Source organism: Lynx canadensis, chromosome B4 (assembly GCF_007474595.2).
Source record: "Lynx canadensis isolate LIC74 chromosome B4, mLynCan4.pri.v2, whole genome shotgun sequence".
Lineage (NCBI taxonomy): Eukaryota > Metazoa > Chordata > Mammalia > Carnivora > Felidae > Lynx > Lynx canadensis.
Window position 1 is genome coordinate 125,815,666 of NC_044309.1, and position 27,431 is coordinate 125,843,096.

General features: G+C 44.9%; 1 protein-coding gene across 1 annotated transcript in view; it reads left to right on the forward strand.

Annotated features, from left to right (window-relative positions):
• Window positions 1-27,431, forward strand: part of RFX4 (regulatory factor X4) — a 143,778-nt gene that overhangs the window by 100,941 nt on the left and 15,406 nt on the right. The window contains exons 11-15 of the mRNA XM_032593803.1: window positions 1,312-1,456; window positions 5,653-5,747; window positions 6,176-6,293; window positions 17,955-18,074; window positions 18,416-18,577. Coding sequence (XP_032449694.1) covers window positions 1,312-1,456; window positions 5,653-5,747; window positions 6,176-6,293; window positions 17,955-18,074; window positions 18,416-18,577 — 640 coding nt within the window. The remainder of the gene's footprint in view (window positions 1-1,311; window positions 1,457-5,652; window positions 5,748-6,175; window positions 6,294-17,954; window positions 18,075-18,415; window positions 18,578-27,431) is intronic.

The following is a 27,431-nucleotide window of genomic DNA, read 5'->3' on the forward strand; positions in this document are numbered from 1 at the left end:
TTCCCTGGTGGTCTAGTGGTTAGGATTTGATGCTCTCTCAAACGTTATCTTAAGGAGTCCTCAAATGGCAGCCCTCCTTAAGAGGCAGACACTAGGACATCTCCATTTTATAGATCAGGAAACGGAGATGAATCTGTTAGCCTGCCCCAAATCAGTCAGTTGGTTAGCAGCAAGGCCAGGATTTGAACTAAGTATATTTTAGTCCAGAATACCAGACCGTTACATTTAGTTGTTTTGATTATCATTAGAGACTAACCCAACTCATATATTCATATATTCATATAGTTTAGGCCTCTGACCTTCAAAGAGTTCTGCAGTGATTTAAGCAGGAGTTTACTTGTCCTTGGACGGTTTGTGGGTAAAAGGGGTTATCAGTATTTACCTTTGTCTGGAAATTCACAAGCATTAAGAGACTTTTAATGTCCATTGTGTATTGGAAATCTTTTGTTTTCCATTTTATAAAGACATTTTTTTTAAATATGCAGGTGAAGGAGATGATTCTGGAAATGTTTCTTTACTTTTATCAGTATTGTTCCAACTCAGTGGTTCCAAATATTGTTCCAACTTGCAAATTTAAGTTTTCCAGTCATGAGGGTTTGCTGAGGAAACCACAGGTTAAGCCTGTGCTGGAGCATGTGCGTGCATGCACATGTGCGTGCACATACACACACACACACACACACACACCACATACATATTAATAAGCAACTGAGTCTTAAGGTGTTGTCTCCTTTCCTTCCCTCTCAGTTATTCATACTTGTTTTCATCACTATAGTTACCTAAAAACCAAAAAGCAAAAATAGAAAGCCAGACCATAAACTGCTTCAGAATGCATTCATATGAAAAACACACGTTGTAAAATTTGGGGGATTAAAGCTACCATAGGCCCACGGGTAGCAGGTCCATTCCCAGGTCTGAGCCCGTTGCTTCTCAGGCACTAGAGACACATCATTAAGCACAGAGCTCCCATCCCACAGGCTTACATCAGAAGGCTGACAGATCTCTGGGCTTCATCCCATTGTTCCCCAGGGGTCAAGACCAAAGGGACTGGGAACAGCAGGGTTTGGTCTAGCCTAGGCCACCCTGGAGTAATGTTTTATAAAGATGAGAAAAGAGAGCCACAAGGGAAAAGAGTGTATGGGTCTTCTGAGTTATGGGCTTATCTGCTGATTTCCTGAAATTGAGTTTTCCTTAGTTAATTTCAAAGTAGTTTGCAAAATACCATATTCAGATTCATTAAAAAGAAAATAGCATGCAGGGGTTTTAACCTAACAACCCATGAGCTAATGAGTTGATTGGATTGGATTATAGGCATCTCGGACAGTAATCCACAGTGCAGACATCACATTCCAAATGCTGGAAGACTGGAGGAACGTGGATCTCAACAGCATCACCAAGCAAACCCTCTATACCATGGAAGACTCCCGCGACGAGCACCGGAAACTCATCATCCAGTGTAAGATGTTCCACCAAGGATTGTGTCTTTTCTGGTTTTGTTTTTAAAAGAAAGAAAGAAAGAAAATGTATCTTGGTAAATATTTAAGTGAGAGTCCCACCCTGTCCTTCCCCCTAGGATCCCTTCCCTCTTATTGTTCCTGTTAAATGGGTCAGCCCAGATGGGAGGGCTAATTGATTTAAAAGGACGTGTGTCAACATTGCTGGGGAAAAGGGGGCCTGGTCCAGTTGGGCAGCACACAGTGTTATGCAAAAGGCTCCGGATGTGACCCTTCGGTGCCAGAAATAGTTCCATAGGTGGCATACAAAAATGAGAACAAAAGCTTGTTGTCTGTCTGAGTGTATGTCAGCCTGGAGGCAGACGGGCTGCCTGTTTTTCAGCAGAGGGTCAGTCAGCTCACCTATTGGCAGGTGAACCTTTCAATCACAGTAAATGTTGGAGAAGGAATGGATGGTGGTTTACCTCTGTGCATATATGTTCACGTCCCTGTGGACCAAGACTGGAGGAATACCGCTCCTCGTGTTCTCTGGATAAGGTCAGGTTGGTTGTTCTTAGTAGTGGAGGACTTGAGGAGGCCAGAGACCATGACCGCTGTCAGCACATCTCTGCTGTTCCTCAAACGCCCCCACAGCCTGCTGCCCAGGGCATCCTGCACCCGGCCGCCCCAGATGGGGGTCTACTGGCAACTTCCTCAGTGCTCAGCCTTCCTTTCTCATGCCTCTGGAGGAGAGGAGTATGGAACGGTGAGTCCACACTCCTCCCACCAGCTCTCAGGAAGGTGGGTGCTGAGTATGGCTGGAGGTGGGGGGGATGTGACAGCTGGGGTGCTCTTACCTTCCGAGTGGGGTGAGGCCCCAGATCCTGACAGTACATTATTCAGGAAGCTGCACAGTGGCTGTGTCCCGAGAAGAGGGGTCTGTTCTCCCAAGAGCCCCAGGCCCCTCAGATTTCCTGTATATGCCTTCTGTATGTCCTCTTGAGGGAACCTTCTTCAGCCAGCCTAAGCATGTGGCGTTTATAAAAAAGGAAGTTCCTGTTAGGGGCCTCTTTCCCACTGAGCCCTTTCCAAAAGCACCTGGAACAGCTGAAACCTGAACCCCTTGGACCTTCCCTAGGGCTTCTTCCCCAGAGCTCCATGGACACTGTCCCATCTTCCACAGCAGCCCCCAGCCTGCTTTCCCCTGGTAAGAGCTTTAGAGATGCTCCCGAAAATAATGACTGAGCTCACGGACTGCCTAGTCTGTGTCAGACCTACCACACTCGGGATCTCATTAATTCTCTACATCAGCCCGTGGGGAAGATACCCACCACCCCCGTTTTACAGAGGACCAGACTCAGTCCCAGAGAGTGTTCAGCCTCACCCCAGGCGACAGGGCTGCGCTCAAACCTGCATGTCACCACCACGTACTGGTGTTGCCCGCTGGGAAGAGCAGAGGAGACAAAATGATGAGATACGGACAAGTCCCAGAAGCTGCAGGGTCTTTCCAAGTTCTTGCAATCATGCCTCCTGTCCTGTTTGTCCCTATTGCCCGCTACAAGGCCAATGGAAAGCACTGGTGTCTGCCCCCTAACAGCACTAGACCCCCTAACACACTGATCGTTGTGTCCCCAGGGTCTCGTCCCAGGCCAGCCATGGACAGATGCCAGTAATGTCTATGCAGGACCAAACAGATGAGCAGAAACCCAGAATGATACGACTCCCAATAGCATGAGACCCCGCTGTCTTCCCCACTCAGCACCTTTTGTGGAGGAAAACAAAGGGGAAATGCACAGGGGAAAGTCACCATCACTTGCTTTGGGGACCAGGCTCTGAGCCTTTGCTGGAGCCCCTCGGATGTTACTGCAGCGTCTCCAAGAAGGAACTTTGGGGAGTTTTCTCTTCAAGTTCTCTTAGGCCCGGGATCGAATGGTACCTTTTAGACCCATGATCATACTCCTCTTCTAATGGAAGGGGGTGACGAGGTTCAGTCCACCTAGCTGGTTCTTGCTGAATGCCTGTCCTGGGCCAGGCACTGTGTTAGAAGCTGGACAAAAAGCAGTGAATAATATGGATACTGCCCTTCCCATGTAGAGCTTAGAGCTAATGGCCAATCAGAAATCAAACAAGTAATTTACGAATGGTTGAACGTTTCCAAAGAGGACATGCCATATGATGCAGTGCCTGGAACAGGGGGGATTGAGCAAGGGCACCAGCCCTCAAGGCAGGTGGCCTGGCACACAAGCGTCATCCTGCAGCGCCCACCAGACAGCCGAGAAGTAAGTTCCTGAACACAGCTGTGTGCTGCACCAATGGTGTGTGTGCATCGACCTTTCCTTACAGCTAGTTGTCAAACCTACCCATTCCTGCTTCAGGGGGGTTTCCATCACCTCTGTGAATCAGGCCCTGCCTGGGAAGGCTCCCCTTAATTCACAAGTGCACATCAGGACTTGGGCAGACTGATGAGAATAACTGTGGTAAGAGCAGACAGTCGGGGTGCCCAGCAGACCTTGATTCAAACCCTGGCTCCAGTGTACTGTGACCCTGGCTTCCAAGTCTCTGACACGGGGACAATGTGGAGGGATTAAATGGGGCAGCATGCGCACCGTGTGGGTGCCTGGCACACAGTGTGGAGCCGGTACAGTGCCAGGGTTAGGAGGCGAGCGTCGAGTCAGGCTGTGTTTGAAACCTGCCTCTCCTATTCGCTAGCTGTGAGACCTGCAGAAAGTCACTCACCTCCGAGTGCCTCCACTTCCTCATCTGTAAAATGGGAAGTAGAAATCATACCTGCCTTCTCGGGCTGTTCATCCGTTCATTCAACAAACATTTGAGCAACTGCTGTATCACATTCTCGAGGTTGCTGTAGGTGGGGTGAGAGTGTCCGTGTCATTAGGGAAGTGCCTGGCACACAGCAAGAACCCCGTAAATGTCAGCCGCAAGCATTTGCCTCACCACCTGCGAGGTGACAGTGCTATCAGGAGAACGGGAACATCAGGGAAGTCAGAGGCATGGGCTCCAGTCCCTCTCTGGCCGCCCTCACTTACCCTTTGCCTTTGAGGGGTCACTTAATCTCATTGGGACATAGCTTCCTCGTCCATAAGAGGACGCAGATACCAATTCAGCAGACTTCTCATTCAGCCCCTTCTCATTCTAAACTGTCTGGATCTCCTGGCCCCGGCAGCTGACCTCCGTGGCAGTCCTCAGCTCAGGAAAACGGAATGCATTGGCCAGGCCCACAGAATGGGACGACAGAAACCACCCAGGCAAATTTAAAACTGTAGAAACATGTGGGTCTGAATGCATGGTTTGGTTTACTGAGCTCCACATGTTAAAAAAAAAAAAAAAAAAAAAAAAAAAACACAGAAACGGCAATCAGAAGAGATGTTCCAAACCACAGCAGTGTTTCTGTTTTCTGCTGACTTCACCAATCACACAGCCCTTCCAGACTCAGTTACCTGACATGCAGCTGAAGACAGGTGATCAATGGTACAATGGTCCTCCTGTTACTAGTGCAGAAACTAAGGGCGTGGAGATTGTCTCCTTTATGCTGTGAACAATGAGTAAGCATCTGCTACATGCCAAGCTCCGAGAGGCTGGTTAGAGCTATTTGCCCGACGTAGCTGTGGTTCAGAAGCCCTACCATGAGGCAGAGAGCAAGGGAGCTGCGATGTCTGTGCCCGTTCGTGCAAGGAAGCACGTCCTGGATAACGGCTGTGTGAGGCTAGGGACGGCCTCAGCTAAGAAAGAGGTCGGACAGAGAGCTGGCATGGGAGACACCCTCGCCCTCACAACCGTAACACAGCATCACTGATGCAGTAAACGTGGAATACGGATAATAAAATGCCGTGGAAGCACAGAGGATGAGCGATCAGTTCTGCTGGCGAGGGGCCCGGGGAGGGGAAAAAGGATGTCACAAGAAGGGCCATTTCGGCTGGGCTGGGCCCTGAGGAACCAGACGGTCCGAGAGAAGGGAACTGCCTGAGAAAAGCAGGGTTTGTTGGGGGGAATGCAAGCTATCCATGGTAGCAGGGCTTTCCGGTGTTCACAGGCTGCAAAGATGAGCCTGGAAAGGTAAGTCGGGGCATGCTTTCTGAAGTCTGAGTGCTCCGTTGAGGCTGGAGTTTTGTTTTTATTCAGTTTTATTCCTTTGATCTTTTAAGCTGTGGCTCTGTGTAGACACAGCTGCAGTGACGTGTGGGGGCTCTCCTTTGTTTGACAGTGTACCAGGAGTTTGACCACCTCCTGGAGGAGCAGTCTCCCATCGAGTCCTACATCGAGTGGCTAGACACCATGGTGGACCGGTGTGTTGTGAAGGTTGGTAAGCTGGAGCGGGAAGAGCAGCCCCGGCACTGCCCCCCAACACTCACCTTCGTGGCACTTGGGAGATGCAGAGCCCCGCACTGAGCTGTCTGAGCATTCCTCAGCAGCCACGGAGCCCTGGGGTTCTGAGCAGAGGCCTGGGCCCCCTCCGGAGGCGGGGGTTGCAGGAGGCAGGACCCTGAGTCTCCTTCCCCTGATTCAGCCAGGTCAGCGTCTCTCTTTCGTCTGCGGTGTAAACTGGGTCCCGACATCAGCTTTCATTTTCTAAAGTGAATTTTTGCTGGTAGAAACAGAAAGTCAAAAAGCCATTGTTCCATAGCATTGAACTTGGAGATCCATAAGCCTTCCTATCATTTTTCAGACAGACAGTCATAAAGGAAAGGTTGAGTTGACCCCTGTTTAAGCCGTTCACTTTCTTGTAGGTGGCTGCCAAGAGACAAGGGTCCCTGAAGAAAGTGGCCCAGCAGTTCCTCCTGATGTGGTCCTGTTTCGGCACCAGGGTGATCCGGGACATGACCTTGCATAGTGCCCCCAGCTTTGGTAAGGCCGCCCCAGCCCCCCTCATATCCAAACCCTGTTTCTCTGGGTTTCATGTGTGAAGTCCACCTCTCCAGAACCAGCCGTGATCTCACTTCCTGTCCCTGGGCCCACAAGGACATCACCCTGAAATGTGTGTGTTCTGGAAGGACACATCATCATCAGGACTTCCGGGGAGAAAGATGGCATTGCGTGCTAAAAAGCATGCAAATTGGAAAATGCAGTTTCTCACACAGAGAGTACTATCTGAGCTTAAAGAGGAGTAGATAGCACTGTTTGTGCACCCCTGTTGCCGGGTGTCCCCAGTGAATCCTGCCTCCGGGGACTATTTTGCAGAATTCCACTGTGTGCACTTCCCAAGACTGGGAAGCAGAAGAAGCCTCTGAGTTTGAACATTTGCACATGGCTCGATTGATGCTCCAGCAGTGGGGAGAGTAGCTAAAGCTTCTTTAACAGTGTGCGCCAGTCGGATCCCTAGAAGGGGACTTTTACGTTCTTTTTCCCTTGGGTCCTCCTCACCTCCCTACCCAAGTACATGCCTGCTGCTTCCATTGTAAACGGGCCTGGAAATCTCTGCCCAGGGGCGCTTATCATGGTCTGCAGGCAGGAACCTAACACCAACTTGGGGTGATTGCTATGCTGCATTGTGGGACGTGGTTTTCTACTTGTCACTGGAAAGAATGGATGATGCATTGGGTCCAGGTCATCATTAGCAAAGTGAAGGGAAACTTTAAGGCATCATCCAGACATTTGAAATCTCAAAGTGCTTTGGCCTCACATTTCTAGGCATTTCGGCAAAGGGCTGTTGGTACGTTTTCTGGGTAATTGCGTCTTGCTCACTATTTTACTTTGCAAGCAGAGATGTGGTTTCATTTCTCATTATCTCCAATTAAGCCAATCAGCTCTGGGTTTCACTCTGGGTTTAATTTGACACTTTTCCATCCAGCTTTTTATGGTCTTGTCACCATTTTCCAGTTGTGCTATACAACGGAGCGAGTATGTAGTGAAACAAAGGCGGCACTATTTTTTCTAAACAGCTCTGTCCATGAAAGACTGTGTTTCCCCAGTTGGAGAAGTGTTTTGTTGTAGATTTCTTTAATCTCCGCACTGGGAAGTTCTCTGCGCTGGTCTGCGCCATGGCTACAGATGGGGGTCGTCCTCTCTGAGCCGCGGATGGAAGTGCTCTGGTGGCTGCTACCTGGGCAGTGCCCTCAAGCATGGCATTTTGATGACTTCCAGCTCGGCCTACTTAGTGTTAGCACATGTTACCTCTGGTTCTGGGAAAATCACTTGTGCGTAACTGCTTTCAGTTAGGCGAATGTTTGAAAAATATTTGAGATTTTTTTCATTGCTTCAAAATCAAAGAATGAACAGGATCGCACCTGTCGATATACATACATAACACACATCCACAAAGCCAGCATCCCTTTTCGCTTTGTCCCTTATTCTTCAGTTTGCTGGGTCTTAAACTGATTATGTATATTACTGAGTACCCTTCATTCAACAGGGAAAGTAATTCACTTGGCAGTATTCTTTGAAATTCATTGGTTCATATTAAGTTAATGTGACAAAGGAAGTTGGGGCAGTAGAACAGTTAGGGTTCTACGAAAGCGTTGCATTTATCACTAAGAAAAACTTGAAGTGTGTTTATTTCTTTTTGAACCACGCGCTATTTGGGGACACACCGGAAACTCAGACAAATGGCAGAAATGGTCACAAATCTCTTAGGAAAGAAAAGACGGAGATAGTAACCCAATTTCACTTTTACAGTATTTTCCAAGCCTAAGTGGGTTGAAATAATACCTGTTTCCAAGTCCATTTAGCAAACTGTCTGCAACGGTCCTGCTCATCCGACTCATTGTTGGGTTTTGCAGCTTGGGTGACGGACAAGTTGAAAGAATTTGCGGCAGACAAAAGCCCAGCTCCCCCTTTCTGCCTGTATATGTCAAAGACACAGTTGGTGGTTGTGTTTGGGTCATGTGTTCCCTGTATAAAAACAGCTAATTAGGAAAAAGAGCCCTCTGTTCACGGGCCCCCTCCCCCAACCACAGGGGCCAGCTCCATCTATCTTATAACTCCCACACGATCCTTGCCGCCGTGAATGGCGCGGGCTGACCACTACGTGACGGTGGGGATTGTCACCATGACCCCGGCGGGTCTCTACCACCTCTTCCCAGAACGGCCTCTTTCAAAGGTAGTTGACTCCTTTCTTCTCCTTAATTCCTTTTCACTCTTTTCTTCCTAATTCCTTCTCGCTGAAAGAGCCTATGCTGTGAACCAAAGTAGCCAGACGTTCTTTCTTTGCTGTAAGCAGCAGTTTCTAGCAAAATTAGCCCGCAAAGGTAGACCGGCAGGCAATGAACTTTGAATCCTAATGGAGCTGAGGAAAATAGGGTTTCTACTTTTTTTTTTTTTTTTTAAATTTTTTTTTCAACGTTTATTTATTTTTGGGACAGAGAGAGACAGAGCATGAACGGGCGAGGAGCAGAGAGAGAGGGAGACACAGAATCGGAAACAGGCTCCAGGCTCTGAGCCATCAGCCCAGAGCCCGACGCGGGGCTCGAACTCCCGGACCGCGAGATCGTGACCTGGCTGAAGTCGGACGCTTAACCGACTGCGCCACCCAGGCGCCCCGGGTTTCTACTTTTAAAACACACACATGCCCCGTGTTTTCCATTTGCTGCTGTGATTTCAGTTCATAGGACACCTGGACCCCAAGCCAGTGCAGGTGCCTTTACCGTCTCACTCTGGGTTTTCACCAAATGCCTCTGATTTCACTGTTAGGAACATCTGGAAGGACTGGGGCATCAAACGGTTTGAAAAGCGGCCCTGTGTTTGCCAGCCAAGGGGGCAGGACTGCAGACTGCCCAAGTGTTCGTTCACCTGCTTGTGCACTTGTCTGCTGGCTTAGCGTCACGGCTCACCCGCTTGGGGAGGTCATACAGGAGCAGCCCTGTCAGAGATTGGCTCTCACGCCAGGTGGCCACGACCGAGCCTTCCAGGCTGCTTCTCCAGGCTTAGAGGGCCGGGCCCGGCTTTCTTACCCAGAACCTGCCAGATGTTGCACATGTCAGCCAGGCCCCCACCAAGCACTAGGAGGCAGGAATTACTTTTCCTGTATTCGGGGGAAGCAGACCAGAGAGGACACGGGACTTGCCCACGCACGCACCACAGACTCTGCTGGGCACCGCCCCGCCCCGAAGCTTTTCCATGCTAGAGCTGCTGTTCTTTCCGCTAAGCCACCACCTCATCTAACTTTCTTCTGTTGAATAGTACTCATAAAAACAAGGTAACATTTATCGAGGGCCTAGTATGCACCAGACATAATGTTGGGCATGTTTTCATTTAATTCTTGCAACAACCTGTGAGGCCTGAGGTAGAGCGTAGAGCAAAGGCAGGATAATGACGCTCGTTGAAACAGACATCTAGGAGGCACATGCCGCTGTTGGCTTCTCCCGTTAACTCTGCAAGGCAGATAATAAGAGGTGGAAAGGAAGCTTGGAGAATTTTCTCGCCTGAGATCAGTATGGCAAGGGAGCAAGGGGCCAGAGCTCTGCTTCAAAATCAGATCTGCCTGGCCACAAAACCCACGCTTCTTCAGTTACCACAACTCACACAAACGCCCTGGGCTCAGACGCATTGCACCAGAAGTCTGGACAAATTTGTTTAATCCTCCCTGGTGGACTTTTAAAAATCCGTATTGATAAGATTTAAAATATTTTTTGAAGCTATGAGAGAACAGAACAATAACTAGTCTATCATGAGTAAGAAGGGACTCCAGAAATAATATCTTTCAACTGTTGAGAATAAAGAACTGTCAACCATTATTCAAGAGTGAGGGCAAAGTAAAGACCTAGTCAGTTCTACAAAGACTAAGAAAATCTGGCCCCATAGAACATCACTTTAAAAAGCACTGAAAGGATGCATTTCAGCAAGAAGAAAAATAAAGCCATAGCTAAGGTCTGGGCAACAGAAACAACCATGTTTTAGTTATTGTTGTTGTGTGACAAATTACCCCGAAGCATAGTGGCTTAAAACAGTCCTTTTGTTATGCTTACGGATTCTGGTGGGTCAGGAATTTGGACACAGCACAGCAAGGATGGCTTGTCTCTGCTTTATGACCTCTGACCTCATCTCTACTCTGCACCTCAGATGGGAACACTCAAAGACAGTAGGGCATCAACAGCTAGAGGCTAGAATCATCTGGAGGCTTCTTCCCTCACATACATGTCTGTGCTTGGGTTTGGATGACTTCAAGATAGGACTGCGATCAGGATGCCTTTGATGGCCACTTCATGTGGCTCAGCGTCCACACCACATGGTGGCCCCTGAACAGTTAAAACTTCTCACATCGCGGCTCACTGTTCCAGGGGGGAACCACATCGCCTTTTATGACCCAGTCCCCAAAGTTAAAGTGTCCCTTCCCCCCCCACACACAGTGTTGGTCAAAGGAGTCACAAACCTACCAAGATGGAAGCGGGTCACATAGACACCCCCCCTTATCCAGGGAAGGAAGGTCAAACCATTTGGAGGCCTTATTTTAAGATGAGAGAAATTCTTAAATTTGTAAGCACATTTAATTACTGATTATAATTTAAAAAATAGTTTTTGTGTGTTTAAAAATTGTCAAAGCAGGTTTTAGGCTACAATGTAACATGAGATGGTGAGAAGAGAATCTCCAAAGACCAGTTAAAGCATAAAGGTTTTTGTCTCGGAATATTAAATAACTTTAGACTTCGCTGAAAAAAAAGTAGTTTGGACTTTTAAAATGTATGGGATATATGTTAATAAATTAAGAATCATCACTAAGTAATTAAAATTTGCCAAGGAAAGTGGAAAATTATGAAAAGAGATGGCAAGATAAAAGAAGCATAGATAAAAGACGGTAAACAAAAACATAAAATTAGATTGCTAGAAATAAGATCAAATAATCATCACAGTAGATGAAAAAGCCTCTTCCTTCAAAAAAACATCTGACATAAGTGTTTTTACAGGCAACTTTTACTAAACTTATAAGAAACATAAAATCCTTAGTTAATGAAAATGATTATGAAAATTGGTTTCAGGCAATAAAAACAAAAGGAAACCTATACAACTCATGAAGCTAATCTCATCTCAATTATGAAGCTAATACAACCTCAATTTCAAAACTTTGGAAGAATGGTAGGGGAAAAATGATTCCTACCCAACCACACATAAATATAGATGAAACATTCTAAGTAAAATACTAGCAGGTCAAATCCAGCAGCAAACATTTTTAAATCATGATTAATAAGGTTTATGACAAGAACTCAAGTATGATTCAAAGTCAGAAAAGAAACTAACATACAGTATTAACAGATGAAAAGAGAAAAATCATATGATCTTCTCTATAGATATACAGGGAAAAAGCATTTGATATAATTCAGCTCCCCAAGTATTATTTAAAAAAAAAAAAAAAAAACTCTTAGCAAACTGGGAATACAGGGGAATTTTTTTTAAATGTTAAAGGGCAACCAAAAATCTGCAGTGAACATGACACTAACTGGTAAAACTTTAGAAGTTTTCTTTTTTAATGTTTGTTTATTTTTGAGAAGAGAGGGAGGGAGAGAGTGGGGGGGGAGGAGCAAAGCAGGAAGGGGACAGAAGATCCAAAGCAGGCTCCTTGCTGACTGCAGAGAGCCTGACACAGGGCTTTAACTCACAAACCATGAGATCATGACCTGAGCCGAAGTTGGACGCTTAACCAACTGAGCCACCCAAGTGCTCCAACTTTAGAAATTTTCTTACTCAAATCATGAAGACCAGAATGCCTTTAACACTGTTTCTAATAACTATTGACTGGAGGTCCTAGCCAATATAATAACTAAAGGGAATGAAATGTAAGAATTGGAAAAGAAAGCACAAAATTGCCTTTAGTTACAGATGTCATGATGGTTGACAAAAGACAATCTACAAACTGATAGAACAAATAAGAATTCAACTGGATTACTCAATTCAGTTTTTTAAAAATCACTGGCATTCTTAGCACTACCCAGAACCTAATTAGAAAATATAATTGTGTGTGTGTGTGTGTATAAAGTATGTGTTAAGTATATACCAATATATATTAAGTATATGCAGGCATATACCATTCAAAATAGCAACAGAAACTAAAGGATACCTATAAAATAATTCTGACAAAAATTGCCTGAAGATCTTCAAGGAGAATTTTTTAAACTATTATTGAAATATACCGTGTTCGTGTTTGCAAAGAGTCAACATCAAGGAGATCTTACTAATTAATACATAAATTCAACAGAATTCCAATCCAGTCCCTTTTTCCCTTTGACAATCTGATGTAAAAATTCAAAAGGCCAAGAGTCGTAAAGACATTTTGAAGGGAAAGAAGAACGAGACATAGGGACTCACTTACCTGATATTCAGGTTTGTTATGGAGTAAGACAGTGTGGGCTTGTAACATAATTAGACCAGTAGAGCAATGAAACAGAACAGAGGTGCCCAAGAGAGATGGACACGAAACTTGCTTTCGCCTCATCAGATGCTTTTCCCCTTGTCTGTTAAACAAGAGGATTGTATATATGACAGAAATGGCATTAAAAGTCAGTGGATTAGGCAAATTTCTTCTGGACAAGCACTTTGGGGTACATAAATATTAGACCCCTCCTCTACAACATCTGAAAAGAAACATCTAAATGGGGGAGGGGGGAAGACCTTAAACCTTTTGGACGAAAATAAGGAATGATATTTTTATGACCTTGACATAGTAATTTATTTCTTTAAAAAGGTACAAAAAAGGACCAGTCATAAAGAAAAGATTGCAAAAATGAACCACATCTGGATTTCACTTGTGATTAATAAGCACACCATTAACAAAGTTAAAAGGTAAAAGTCACAGAAGAGGAGAACATGTTTTGCAGTGCATATAACAAAGGGTTACTATCCAGAATATATAATAAACCCCTCTAAATAAATTATTTAAATACCCACAAAGAAATTCACATGCTGCAATATTATTCAGATATCCCACTAGAAAAATGAGAATATGAATAGGCAATTCACAGAAGGGGAAATTCAAATGGACGATAATCATATGAAGAGACGTACACCTTTCTAGTAACTAGAGTAATACAAACTATAAACACAATAAGATAACATTTCACACCCTTCAGACTGGCAAATACTATATTTCATATACTACCAGTAGGAATGTAAAAAATTTTGGTGAGCTATCTGACACTGTCTCATAAGAGTGAATATGCAGGCAGCTCTTGGACCCAGCAGACCCAAGAAACAGGTAGAGAAAATATTCATTAGGGCCATTTTCCAATAGTGGGAAATTACAAACAACCAAAATTCCATCAACAGGAGAATGGATGAATAAATTGTGGCATACTCAAACAGTGGCCATCAAATTAGGCTATATGCATCCATGTGGATAGATTGCCCAAAGCAAGTTGTAGAATGCTCTGTAAAGTATGATACCATTTATATCAAGTTTGAAAACAGAAAACAATACCATATCTTATTTATGGATACATAAATACATATAGTAAGAGTAGAAAAACGCATGTGAACAAATAAATACCAGATTCAAGTCAGTGATTACCTCAGGGGTTGAACACAAGAAAGCAGAGAAATACAATTAAGGAAGAGAACACAGAGGCTTCATCTTTATCTTCAATTAAAAAACAAATCTGGGGCATCTGAGTGGCTCTGTCAGTTAAGTATCTGACTCTTGACCTCAGTTCAGATCTTGAGCTCAGGGTCATGAGTTCAAGCCCAGCATTGGGCTCTGCCCTGGGTTTGGAGCCTGCTTAAAAAAACAAACAAACAAAAACACCCAAATCTGATTCAAATATAGTAAAAATAATAAGATATTGTAAAGCTAGGACTTGAATACACTGATGTTCATTTAAAAATTCTGTGTACTTTTTTGTATGTTTGAAATTTTTCATAAGAAAAGAGAAATGCTTTGGTTCTATGCAATGTGATCAACTATATTAACCTGTAGCAACAACAACAAAAGTCTCCTTTGTCTGTATCCTAATACCTTTTTCCATGACAGGCTCTGATGTTAACTCTGTGACTTTAGGCAAGTTGTTCAAACCCTCTGAGCCTTCATTTCCCCATGTATTAGTTGAAGACAATAGTAATACCTCCTCACAGTGTTGGAAAGGGGACTTAGTACAGTGCATATGGTAAACAGTGCTTGGGCATTTGACTGGTTGATCTAACCGACAGTCACTGAGCCTCTGCTCTGTGCCTGGCACTGTTGTAGACACTGGGTATAGGGAACAGTGAAAACACTGCATTGATGGAGCTTATGGTCTGGTGTAGGGAGGCACATGATAAAGATAAATAGGTTATATAGTATAGGTAATGGTGATAAGTGCTAGGGAGAGAAATAAAGCAGGGGATGTTAGCTGCAACTGCCTTTTACCTGTCTTCGATATTTCTCTCTTTCTCCCCTTTCCTCCCACCCCACCCTCTCTGTGTCTTTCTGTATCCCCTTTTTTACTTTGCCCTCCTCTTCTCCTGGCACTACTCCGGTGGCCATGACGCCCCCCACCCTGCCTCCGTCCTCCTCCCTCCCCCCGCCCCCCCCCCACCAGTACTGAACTGTTTGTTTCCCAGTTGTCTTAATGATTGACTTCTGCTGCAAAGGACCCTGTAGCTTTTGTGGAGTCAGGAACTGAGCTTCAGGTTTCTTTTGTACTTGGAGCACTTAGCACAGTAGTAGGCACACAGCAGTAGCTCTACAAACTCTGTGTTCAAAAGTGATTGAAAATTATCAGACCAGTTGGGTAACTGATTGGAGCCATTAAGGAAGAGAGCCTGTAGCCCGAACATTACTGGCCTCCAAGCCCCAATCTGCTGTTTCTAACAGTGTGGTTTTAGGCAAATTTCTTCACCGTATCAGATCTTTGTTTCCTTGTCTATAAAAGAGGAGGGTGTATGGATGATTTCCAAGGTGCTTGCCTGTGATACAACTACTAATGCCATTTTCATTATTTAGGGTTTTCCATTTTAATTCATTGTTTCACAGCATGTTTCTATCTTTCTATCCTTATTGACCTAGAGCAACATTGGAGCAAGTATTTCTTCATTTTTGGAGACCCTTTCCTTTAAAGTATTTGATGTTCTCTTCTGAATTCTTTGACTATATGGACAAAGCAATCATATTATGATATGATATCCTATGAGATCTTAGGACATTAGTAGCAAAAGGGACTTTACAGATAATAATAACAAGCAGTTACCATTCATTAAACATCTAGTCTGTCCCTTTCCTCATTATGGTTAGTACTTCTGTAACCAAAACAAGGGGTTTTACCGCCCCCCCTTTTAGAGAGCTATGTTGTACAATGATCAAAGAACTCCAGAATCAGACAGTCTTGGGTTCAAGTCCCAGTTCCTCCAGTTAATAATTATGTGACATTGGACACTTACTTTCCCTCTGTAAGTCTCAATGTCCTCCTTTGCAAAAGGAGAGTATCCCTTATCTCTTACAGTTGTGATGAGGGTTAAGTGTTATAATAAGTCTGCACATTTACACAGATCTACACAGATAATGAATTTGCCACAGAGCAAGGGCTCAAGAAATGGCTGATTTTGTAACATTTACTAAGGGTAACTCATCCAGGGTCTTAGTGATGCAGTGGCAGAGCTGGATCTCAACCTGGGCAGAGTGATCCAGTGCCCACACAGTTGCCCACAGTGCTACCTCCTCAGTGGTTCACAGGACCCATTTAGGGGAAGTGGATGGAAAGTGGTGTGTGTGTGTGTGCGTGTGTGTGTGTGTGTGTGTGTGTGTGTGTGTGTGTGTGTCTGACAAAGTCAGGTACAATTAAAAGGAAAATTGATAAGTTCCACCAAGAAGATAGAATTAAAAAGAAAATTGGTAGTAAATTCCACCAAGAAGGTGCTGTCCCATCACTCCCAGAAGACCCCTAACACCTTATTTCTTACAAGTATTACACACTAACCAGTTGTGCAACTGGAGCTATAGCCCCATCACCTTCTAACTGAGACTTGAAAAGGCATAGCTCCCAACTCAAAGGGCCCTGCTAGGACCAACGCCTTTTTCCCCCATCTGGGCTGTGAGCAGACTGGACTGGATGATCTGTAAGGGAACGGGAACAGATTTTGGAGCCAGATCAAACTGAGGCAAATCCCTACATACTCCTAATGGAGACACTCCTTTCCTGCTCAATAAGGGAGGACAGTACCACCTACCCCACTGTTTGTAGTAAGGAGGAGACCTGTGTTAATTGCTTAGCAGAGTTTTGGCACACAGTAAGCATTCAGCAGATAATGACGATGATGACGAGGATAATGATAATAGTGGTGGTGGTGATGATGGAGTCACAGTATAAGTAATACCAGAGAGTCTCAGAGGTCCTCTAAAAAAGCAGACTGGAGGGAAATGGGAAGAGGAGGTCAGCTTGTAGGATAGGTGGGTGAGAAGTTTTGGACTTTTCATGGGAAGTAGAATATCCACATGGAGATGTTCCCTTGGGAGTTGGAAACATGAGACCAGAGATGAAGGTTTGGCCCCTCTGACCCTGGCATTCCTGAGGCTTGATTACAGCAGACATTAACTGAGCCCCTTCCATATGTGGATCATTCCACTGTCCATGGTGGCAGCATGACATGCCAGAAAAGATGGTTTTGAAATAATGTATTATAGTAAGAATGAAAGTACCTATCTTACAGGGTGGTAAGAGATTAAGTTAGAGAATATAAGACTTTGAACACAGAGACTGGCACATTGGAAAAATGTCTTAAGATGATCACATCCCTTTTTATGAAACAGTCTACTCTAAATTAAGAATGAAGAGTCTTATTTGAGAATACCATATTTCCAATCTAATACCTTTTCTAACATCTATTCATTTTTGAGAGAGAGAGAGAGACAGAGCGTGAGCGGGGGAGGGGCAGAGAGAGAGAGGGAGACAGAATCCGAAGCAGGCTCCAGGCTCTGAGCTGTCAGCACAGGGGCCGACGTGGGGCTCGAACTCACGGACCACAAGATCGTGACCTGAGCCAGAGTCAGATGCTCAACTGACTGAGCCACCCAGGCGCCCCAATCTAATACCTTTTCTGAGAACCGTGTGTTAAACAAAGGTCTCAGAAACATTTAAGGAAATAATTCAGTTGTTACAGGTTTCAATTTTCAGTTCTGCTTCTGGAATCCTGTCAGGTAACATTGGTATAGTGAACTAGAAGGCAAAATCTCTGCCATGGACATCCTTAAAGTCCAATCAGGGAAATAGGACATACTTGTAGAAGAGATAAAAATGAAAGACACCATGTCAACACACACTGAACACAGTAAGTGGTGCTCAAATGAGGACGAGGCCAGTGGGTATGTGAGGGCTCAGAAACATTTGGACAGATGGCTCAATGGGCACCATTTTTGATGAGCTAGTTTGAGCAAGGAAAAAGACGCACTTGCTACAAAGTGTTAGTGCCATTTACCTTATGTCGAGCACTAGGCTAGGCTGAGGACACAGCAAAGAAGAGCAACTTTTGACCATGTGGAGATGATAATGGAGTAGGGAGTGAGAGTCTTGAACAGAGCATTAGAGTACAAGCCCAACGACACGGGCTGTTAACCAGGTGGAGGGGCGTACGTGCGCTGCCATGACTTACCTTTCTGTTTGGATCTTCTCCCACCAGGGTCTTTTCACTTAATTCACTTGATGTTTGACGACTACGTGCTCTACCTATTAGAATCCCTGCACTGTCAGGAGCGGGCCAATGAGCTCATGCGAGCCATGAAGGGAGAAGGAAGCACTGGTAAGCCAGCTTTTCACTCGGAATTGCCCTACTTGGCAGTTTGATTTGCATCCTTGCTTCTATGCTCTGTGTTGCTTTAGCTCTTTATTCCGAAGAATTTAGTTGTAGTGGGCAGGCCAAGTGGTGTGAAAGCAGTGATGTCCTTTTCTTCTTTGGAGTGGGCATGGCTGTGTATGGGAACTGCTTGCATGCCTTGATGGTGATTCGAAACCATCAAAGGGCTTTAAGCAGAGGGGTGACATGACACACAGATCAGAAAGAATATTTCAATTTTTAAAGTCCTTTGAAGACAACTTGCCTTGACCTTTGGCTCTGAGAATCTACCCTTTCTCTACCCATAGCAGAAGTCCGAGAAGAAATTATCTTGACAGAGGCTGCCCCGCCAACCCCTTCACCAGTGCCATCGTTTTCGCCAGCCAAATCCGCCACGTCCGTCGAAGTGCCACCTCCGTCCTCCCCCGTCAGCAATCCATCCCCTGAGTACACTGGCCTCAGCACTACAGGTAATGAAAGGCCCCTGAAGGCTTTGAGTGGGGAGTTGACTTACAGCAAGAGCTTTCTGGAAAAGCATTCTAACCCAATCAATGCCAAGACCGTAGTATTTGCCTGGATTTACAGATGCCTTGCAGTTATTCATTACTCACATGTATATACTCCACATGCTTCTGTTTTCAAGTTGGCCAATTAAGTACATGATAAAATCTCCACCTTCCCCCCCAGCTAAGACACTTGAAATGATTAAAATGATATAAGACATAAATTGATACACAGCCATTCTTTCTTGAAAATGAGAAAAGGAACTCTCTGTGAACCAGAGATTGAGAGGCATCTCTGGAAAGTGGGGCATCCGGGAAGCCATTTGCTAACACATGGCAATCATATCGAGATGGGGGTGATAAGCAAGGTAAGACTAATGCTGTGGGGTCTCCAAGCAAGGGGAGACTCCCTCTGGTTGGAGGTACCAAGAAGACCTGGCAAAGGAATGGGTCTGAGCTGGAACTTCATTTTAACTGAGGAAGGTGGAGCAGAAGGGACTTCTGGGAAGAGGACAGTATGAACAGATGCATAGGGGTAGGGACATGTGGCGCCTTCTCAGGCCACGTGAAACTTGGGCTAAAATTAAAATGTAGGAGGTCCATGAAGGGTCTTATGAGGCTAGACACCACAAATTGCAGTCACATCCTGGTGGATCTTGAATGCCAACATATGGTTTAGAAATGAAAAAGAAGAGGTAATACAAGGATAATAATAGCTAGTTGCCGATGTCCATTATCACTTCACGTAATTATCTCACAATAACGCCTCAAGGTTGTAAAGGAAAAGTAAAGGGTGAGAAAGCGTCAATTCCTTGTTCTGGGCACCACAGTCACTCAGCCATTCAACAAATGTCCTTACTCATAAGACTTGTGAAAATGGTAAAGTGTATACAGAATATTCAGTAAGCGTTAGCTAATCTGTGATGACAGTGTGCGTGTATGTGTGTGCACGCACACCTCTAGAGCAACTCACATGGTTGCTGTGGGCATGAGATGACGTAAGAAAGGCCAAGTGCTTTGCTCGTAGTGAGGTGCTATCAGATAGAAGGGGTCCCATTGATTAAGATGAGGGCTACCGCTGAATGCTATAGGGGATCAGAGGGAGAAGCAATCTCCTTCCTTCCCACCCGAACTCTGGCAGGCAGGAGAGAAGCCTGCAGGAGAGAGGGGAGACTCAAAGGCAGCCTTAAAAGATGAGGAAGAATGCATAGGAGAGGAACCAAAGGCAGAAACCACCTTTTCCTATATGGGCCTTGGTGGGGTTGGGCCAGCTGAACAGACCGGTGTTTGTGGAGCAGAGGGCTCATGAGACAGTGATCATTAATTCATTACCTTTTTTCCAAACCTGCTTAAACTATTCTCCCAATTACCCAACTCCAAATGTGGGAGTCGACTTCATCTTTCCTCTCCCTCGGCTCCTGTATTAGTTAGAATAGGCTAAGCTACTGTTAACAATAGATCCAAAACGTATGGAGTTGACACAAGAGAAATCTATTCTGTGCTCGCAGACAGTCCTGGCAGGGTGCTTAGGTCTGAGAGGAGGCTCTCTTCAATGCAGCCATTTGGAAACACTTGCTCTTTCCATGTTAGGTTGCACCATACTCCAGGGCAGTGGTTCTCAAAGTGTGGTCCACGGACCAGGGGTGTCAGCACCCCCTGGGAACCTGTTAGGAATGCTCATCATCAGGTCCCATCACAGACCTACTGAATCAGAAACTCTAGCGGCAAGGCCCAGAGATTTGCTCAACAAGCCTCCCATTGATTCTGATGCACACTAGCTTCAGGACCACTGCCCTGGGCTTTGCCAAGTCTGCAACCAGCTGACAGAAGTAGAAGGTGGGTATAGAGAGGAAAGCCCAGTCCCTCAAAGGCCCTGGCCTGAAATAGCACATGTCACTTCCAGTTCCATTTCACCAGTGAGGGCTTAGTCCATGGCCTCATGTAACTAACTGCACAGAGAGGCTGGGAGATGTAGGGTAGCACGTCCCCAGATAGGGAAGGGGGCGAATAGATTTGGGGACACAGCGTTCTCTACCATGCCTCCCAAGCCAGTCGTTCTAATCCAAATCTTGATGGGCCCATTCCTTCCCATGGCACCACTGCTATCTGTTCAGGCCTTCCCCACGTCTCGGACATCCAGCAACTCTCAAACTGGTTATCCACCTCCAATCTGGTCTGTCCACTTTCTTGCTGCCCACTAGGCTCATTTCCCAAGACCTCGGGCACTCTCATTCTCCAGATCGTATCTCACACTGCTCCACCTCTGGGGTCTCCTCCTTCCACCTCCACCTGATGAAATCCTACTCATCTTCATTGCCCTCACCCTCTAGGTTAGAATCTTCCTCCAGGGGCGCCTGAGTGGGTGGCTCAGGCAGTTGAGCACCTGACTCTTGATTTTAGCTCAGGTCATGATCCCAGGGTTGTGGGATCAAGCCCTGTGTCCAGCTCCACACTGAGCGTGTGGAGCCTGCTTCAGATTCTCTCTCCCTCTGCCCCTCTCCCTCGTGCGCTCTCTTTTTCAAAAAAAAAAAAAAAAAAAAAAAAAAAAGTCTTCCTCCAGACGCTCACAGCACGGTCCTACTTACATCCTAGTTCTACTTAGAATAATTTTCAGAATAGACTGGGGACTGAAATTGGATATTTTTGAAGACCAAATAAACAGGGTGAGATTACCCTATTTAGGATGTTGTCTTTTATCCATTCATTCACTCACATGTCCATCCATTTATCTATCCATTTATCCAATAAATATTTCTCGAATGACTTCTGTGTACCAAACACTTCAGGTTCCCATCCCCTGGCAGTTTATGATTTAGAGGTTAGGGTTCTGATGGGCAAGCTGGCAGTCACAAACAATGTGATGAGTGCAGAGTTGGGCTAAGTTGGGAGAAGAGGGTAGAGGAGCACAAAAGGAGGCCATGGTTGGTATCTGCAGGGTCTGGGAAGGCTGAATAATGCAAGAGAAGGTAGTCTGGCAGAGGAAGTAAGCGGTACAAAGGCCTGGAGGCAGGAGACAGCATGTCATTTTCAGAGAACATAAAGTACGTATGCTAAGAATCTTTGGTTAATTCCTTCCCTCAAGTTTCCTTTCTCTCCAGAACTAGCACTACTCAGAGAGGAAATGAGCAGGTACTTAAGAGCCTATAAGGCCTTTCCTCTTCTGTACTTTGCCAGGGGCAGAAACTTGCCGGCAGACGCAGTGGCCCTTTGTCAGGGACTGTTAAGGAGACTGGATTCTTCAGAGTATTTAAAAGTAGGGTTGTCAGTAACTGGCCCTAGACGGAGCTTTGATTTCACTTTGGGTACGCAGCTGGAAAAAGGCCTCCTCTTTTGTGGAAATTTAAATTTTGGCATCACATTTGTTTACATGGATGCACCTGAATCATGTTTTGTGTCCACTTTGAGGGGGAAGAACACGCCCCCCTCCCTCGTCCCTCCCCTTTTCTCTCTGTACTGGGTCGTTGTAGTTCCTGCTTAGGAGGCTTGAGAAGAAGAGCCACAGAGAAAAGAACAGCCTTAGTCCCTGAAAATGAAAAGGGAAGAGAACTTGAGCACTGTCCACAGCTCTCCAGCTGCTCAGCTGCTCAGCTGCTCAGGGGTCCATCCAAGGCCGGAATATGGGGCAGCAACCCCCAGTCTCCTGCCTCAGGAAGAAACCAGGGCGGTAAGAACAGGCCAGTAAGAACAGCCGGTCATCTGAACAATCCTGCCCGCCCTCACCCCCCACCCCTTACCCTTCTGGGAAGCACCCACGTGAGCCAGTTAGTGATAACATCCTTACTTCTAAAATAAACAGGGAAATTATGCAAATGAAGCAGTTCTGCATTGTGAAGCAGAAAGGGTTCAAGGGGGAGCTTTCCTGCAGTGCAGCAGCATATCCAGCGAGGAGACTCTAAGGGGATAAGGGGATAGGGAAGGTGTGAAGGCAAGATTTCTAGGATCTCTTCATAATTCTCATCCAGCTAGTGAGTCTGCCTGGCTTTTTTCACAGCACTTTGGAGGCCCCAAGGTGTGGCAGGTGTGATAGTCAAAGCCACAGGAATACCATAAATGTGTTCAGAGATTTCTGCGCAATGTGTTCACGAGTCATAAAAGTAGCTTCTTAGAAATACAAATGTAAAACAGGTTCTTTTCAGATGATCGTAACCTTTGAAGATTTTGGCACATTCCTGCTTTGTTCTCAGATATCTCCAGGGGGCATTAAAAATGTCATCCTAGATAAAACTATGTGTAATATTTTTCTCAAGTACCACTTTTGAAATACTCCCTTGTGAAATTAGACTGGATCTTGGCATGCATGTGGGTCATAGTCTTGAAGGAGACATAAACATAATTTCCTAACAACATGTATGGTTTTATAGACATTGCATTATAAAGCACATTTAGCCATGATAAACATCTAGGTATTAAGAAATATAGGAGGTTTCTTAAATTTGAGGATTTGTGCAAATATTTCATTGACCAATACTGTAAATTTGAAAACAATTATTGTGTATCTTATAAAATGCATTTGTCATGTTTCTTTTTTTTTAAGTTAACATATGGTCTTTATGCCCAGTTAATTTTTATTTTCATTTTTATTTATTTACTTATTTTTAACTTTTATTCATTTTTGAGAGACAGAGATAGAGCGCAAATGGGGGTGGGGCAGAAAGAGAGGGAGACACAGAATCTGAAGCCGGCTCCAGGCTCCGAACTGTCAGAACAGAGCCCCCTATGCGGGGCTCGAACTCAGGGAACTGTGAGATCGTGACCTGAGCCAAAGTTGGAAGCTTAACTGACTGAGCTACCCAGGTGTCCCATTTTATTTCCATCTTTAAATTACTGGTTGATTTATATACCATTACTTTCCAAAAAGTATCTGAAGTGGTTAACAATTTTTTTTTTTAAAAAAGCAATTTTTAAAAAGGAAATCAGGAAGCAAGAAATAAAGAAGAAGTGGGGAATATTAAAACAAAACAACTCCTGGCTAAAACAGTTCATTAACACGTTAAATGAAATTTTATGTGACTTGGTTAATTTTGTTGGGTCTCTAGCATACTCTGAATATCATTGCTCAGATGATGTACATATCATCAAGTTTGATTTAGAGTCAAGGCCAATCAGGTGTCTGCAGCCCTTCCACATTATCAGTGTCTCACTTTTGATGGACACTTCCCCATTTTTCAGCTACGGAAAAGAGAACAGTATTATGTCTGCTTGGTGAGCACAAAGAGAAAATTAATTCATTGCACATAATCTTTTGGCATCCTTTGGTACAAGGACTAGTGGATACAAAGTGGTATATTATAGATAGTGAGTTATGACTCACTAGGGAAACAGCCACTCTGCTCATCTATCTTGTTCTGTGTCCATACTTACATGTGTTTCTGTTTTCTTAGGACTGTTTTCATTAATTGTTTTTAAAAGCCGGGGTGGGGCGGGGGGAGTGGAAGAAAGTGAAAGGAAAGGAATATCAGGCACCTAACACTGTGATACGTGGCTGATTTTGACGGGGCATGTTCAAGTCTACGGCAAGGCCATGAAACGAGACTAGCAAAGGATTCCATTTCAACAGATTTCCACAAGGTAAAATCTAGCCCATTTATCCATTTTCTTCCCTAACTTTGTGAGCTTGCCCCCTCACTCCTGGCCCAGCAAAGTTCAGAAACTTTAATTTCCATTAAGGTAAAGTGCCTCTTTTTCCTCTTTAGGAGCGTGGCAGGTGGTGCCAAACTGACGGGCCCACTTACCATGACATTGGGCTGCAATTCTTTACTGTCATTTAATGCAAACTGTAAAGCTCCCGCTCTGTCCTGGTGAGGCCTCGGAAGGGCTCTAAGACCTGGTTTATGATGTCATTTGAAGTATTCCCTCCTTTAGCAATGACAATAAAAGTTAACTATTAAACTCATGTTTTCACCTTCCCACCATGGGTTCCCTGCAACACAAAACCAGCAAATTAAATCATTGAGATGCTAGGATGCCTAAAGAAATAAAGGCAAATTCCTTATAAATGGCCCTAACTGTAGAACATCTGGCCTGCCCAGCTGCATTTTCTCTACATCACTTGAGGATGTAACAAAGATAACTGGCCCCTACTCTTTCCAAATAACAAAAGCTCAGTTATTCTGAGGGCAGCTAAAATGAGTGGGACAGGGTGGACACAGCAGCCCTGCCCCAGAGCCCACGATGACTCATTTACAGAACCTCCTCCTCCATCCCTGCTGCTTCCTTTTCTGTAAAGGAGTGGAATTAGGAAATATAAGCTGGGATTGAAAATAGATTGCTTAATCTCTTCTTGACCTCGCATCATCAAGGTCACGGCTTGGTGTTGGGGGCCTTTGGGTTTGCTCATTCATTCTTTGGTCCACTCCATGTATTCCGTGTCTAATCTGGGCCATGTCCTGGGGGTACAGAAGTGAAAAGAACAGGCATTGTCACTGCCCCTGTGATACCTATATTCTGGTGGGTAGGAGAGTCGATACAGAAGTAAACAACCAGCTAAATAAACCATTTCAAGTGGTCATAAAGAGAATAATAGTGTGCTGCGAAATGGTCAGAGAAGGCCCACCTGAGGAGGTGACATTTATACAAGACCTGGAGTATGAGAAAGAGTCAGCGCATAAAGTTTGGGGAGAGGAAAAGAACATTTCAGGTGGTGGGGAACAGCACGTGCACATGCCTGAGGCAGAGAAGAGCCTAGCGTAGTGAGGATTGACTAACGGACACACATAAGGGGAGAGTGGCAGTGGGGGCAGTTGCAGAGGTAGGTGGCAGCCAGATCTTGAATCCCCATCTGTCTCTGGGAACGGATCCATTTGCTGCTCCTGGTCATGGAGCTACTGATAAAGTGTAACACAAACAGATGAGGTTTTCAACTCCAGCAAGTATTCTCCTTAAGCACTACTGCCTTAGGGATGGATGGTAGCCAATGGGGGATAGAGCCATGGATAGCCCACGGTTCAAGTAGATTTTTCTGTGATGATGGCAACTTTGTTTTTTTTTTAATCTGAGCTATTCAAAATAGTAGACACTAACCACATGGGGCTACTGAGCACTTGCAATGTAGCTAGTGCAATGAAGGAACTGAATTTTTAATTGTATTTTGTTTTAATTCTTTTAATGTTTATTTTTGAGAGAGAGAGAGAGAGAGAGCGAGCAGGGGAGGGGCTGAGAGAGAGGGAGACACAGAATCTGAAGTAGGCTCCAGGCTCTGAGCTGTCAGCACAGAGCCCGATGCGGGGGTTCAAACCCACAAACCACGAGATCATGCTCTGAGACGAAGAGCTTAACCAACTGAACCACCCAGGGGCCCCTTGTTTTAATTAATTTAAATTTAAATAGCCATCTACGTCTAGTGGCTACTGTATAGGCAGTTCCAGAATCCAGACATACTTAAAGGAGCTTATTTCTCAGGAAGGTACTACCAAAAGGCTTAGGTTAGATCAAAACCTGAACATCTGTGATGGTTCATAGAATCCTAGTGGAGAAAAGGATCAAGTGGTTTAGTCCAAGATCTGAAGGAAGGGTATGGCCAGGTAGACTGGAAAGTAGCCTGAAGTTTCACAAGTCTGTGCTAGAACCTTACAACTTCTGATCTTTAATGGCCCTCAACATGGCGCATGTGTGACCGGAGGCAGTGGGTGGTTTATAGACCCTTGCTGCTCAAAGTGTGGTCCACAGACCAACAGCATTATCATCGTTTAGAAATTTGTTATAAATGCAGAATTGCTGGCTCAGCTCCCAACCTACTGAATCAGAATCTGCATTTTAACAAGATCTCCTATGATTCAAATGCACGTTCAAGTGTGAGAGGCGACTGTTGTTTTTGGAAAGGCTTTGGAGTTGGGCACATCTGGGTTCAAATCCCAACTCTGCCACTCACCTGAGCAAGTCTTAGGCCTCAGTTTTCTCACCTGAAAGAAAGAGGTAATACCTCCCATCTCAAGAGGTTATTGTGAAGATTCAGTGAGTCGGTGTATAAAAAGAAAATAGCATGAGGTCTGGTTTATGTTGGATGGTTTATCATTCATTCTTTCATTTATTCGACAAGTCATTACTGACTGCCTGTTATGTTTCAAGCACCCTTCCTGTCCTGAGTTGAAAACCCCCTCCAAGAAAACAACAACAAAAACTCAGGAATGAAAAACTTTTTGTTGGGGATGGAAAGGAAAGAAAATCTTCTTCTCCTGCAGTTTTAAGACTAGAACACAGACAACACTTACCTTTATAGGATTCTCAGATCTTTGGGGATCTTTATCGTATTCTTAGAGATCAGGGGGCTTTCTCCACTATTCTCAGACTTTGAAATAAGAGTGGGCATACAGGTCATGGAGAAAAAGAGAAAGGGGAATTAGGCAACTAGGGAAGGTTATTGTTTTACCAATAAATAAAAAGCATTAGCGTTGTCTTAAAAATTAAGCAAAACTGTGAACTGCACACATTTCCTTTTATTAGTTTCCTTAAAAAAGCAGCAGCAGCAGCAGCAGCAATTCTCACTGGAGGTCCCACTGATAGGAAAGGGAATGCAAGGGGTGTTCTTTTCTGGTCCCCAGGCAAAAAGGGTTTCTCACCCAAGCCAGTAGGTGTTAATCTGCTTAAGCCTGCCTGAGTGGGTCTGTTAGATTGCTGGCACACGGCCATTTAGGGGTTTTGTTTCCCAGACCACGGGAGCCCATTTTTCCAAGAGTTCCACTAGCTTTTTGTTTGATAACGTCTATTTCTAGCAGCATTTACTCCTCCAACAACAAATTCAATGAAACAAAAATTTACTGAACACCTACTTTTTGGCAGACCCTCTGTTGGGGATACAGAGATGAATAAGGAACAGTTGCTGTGC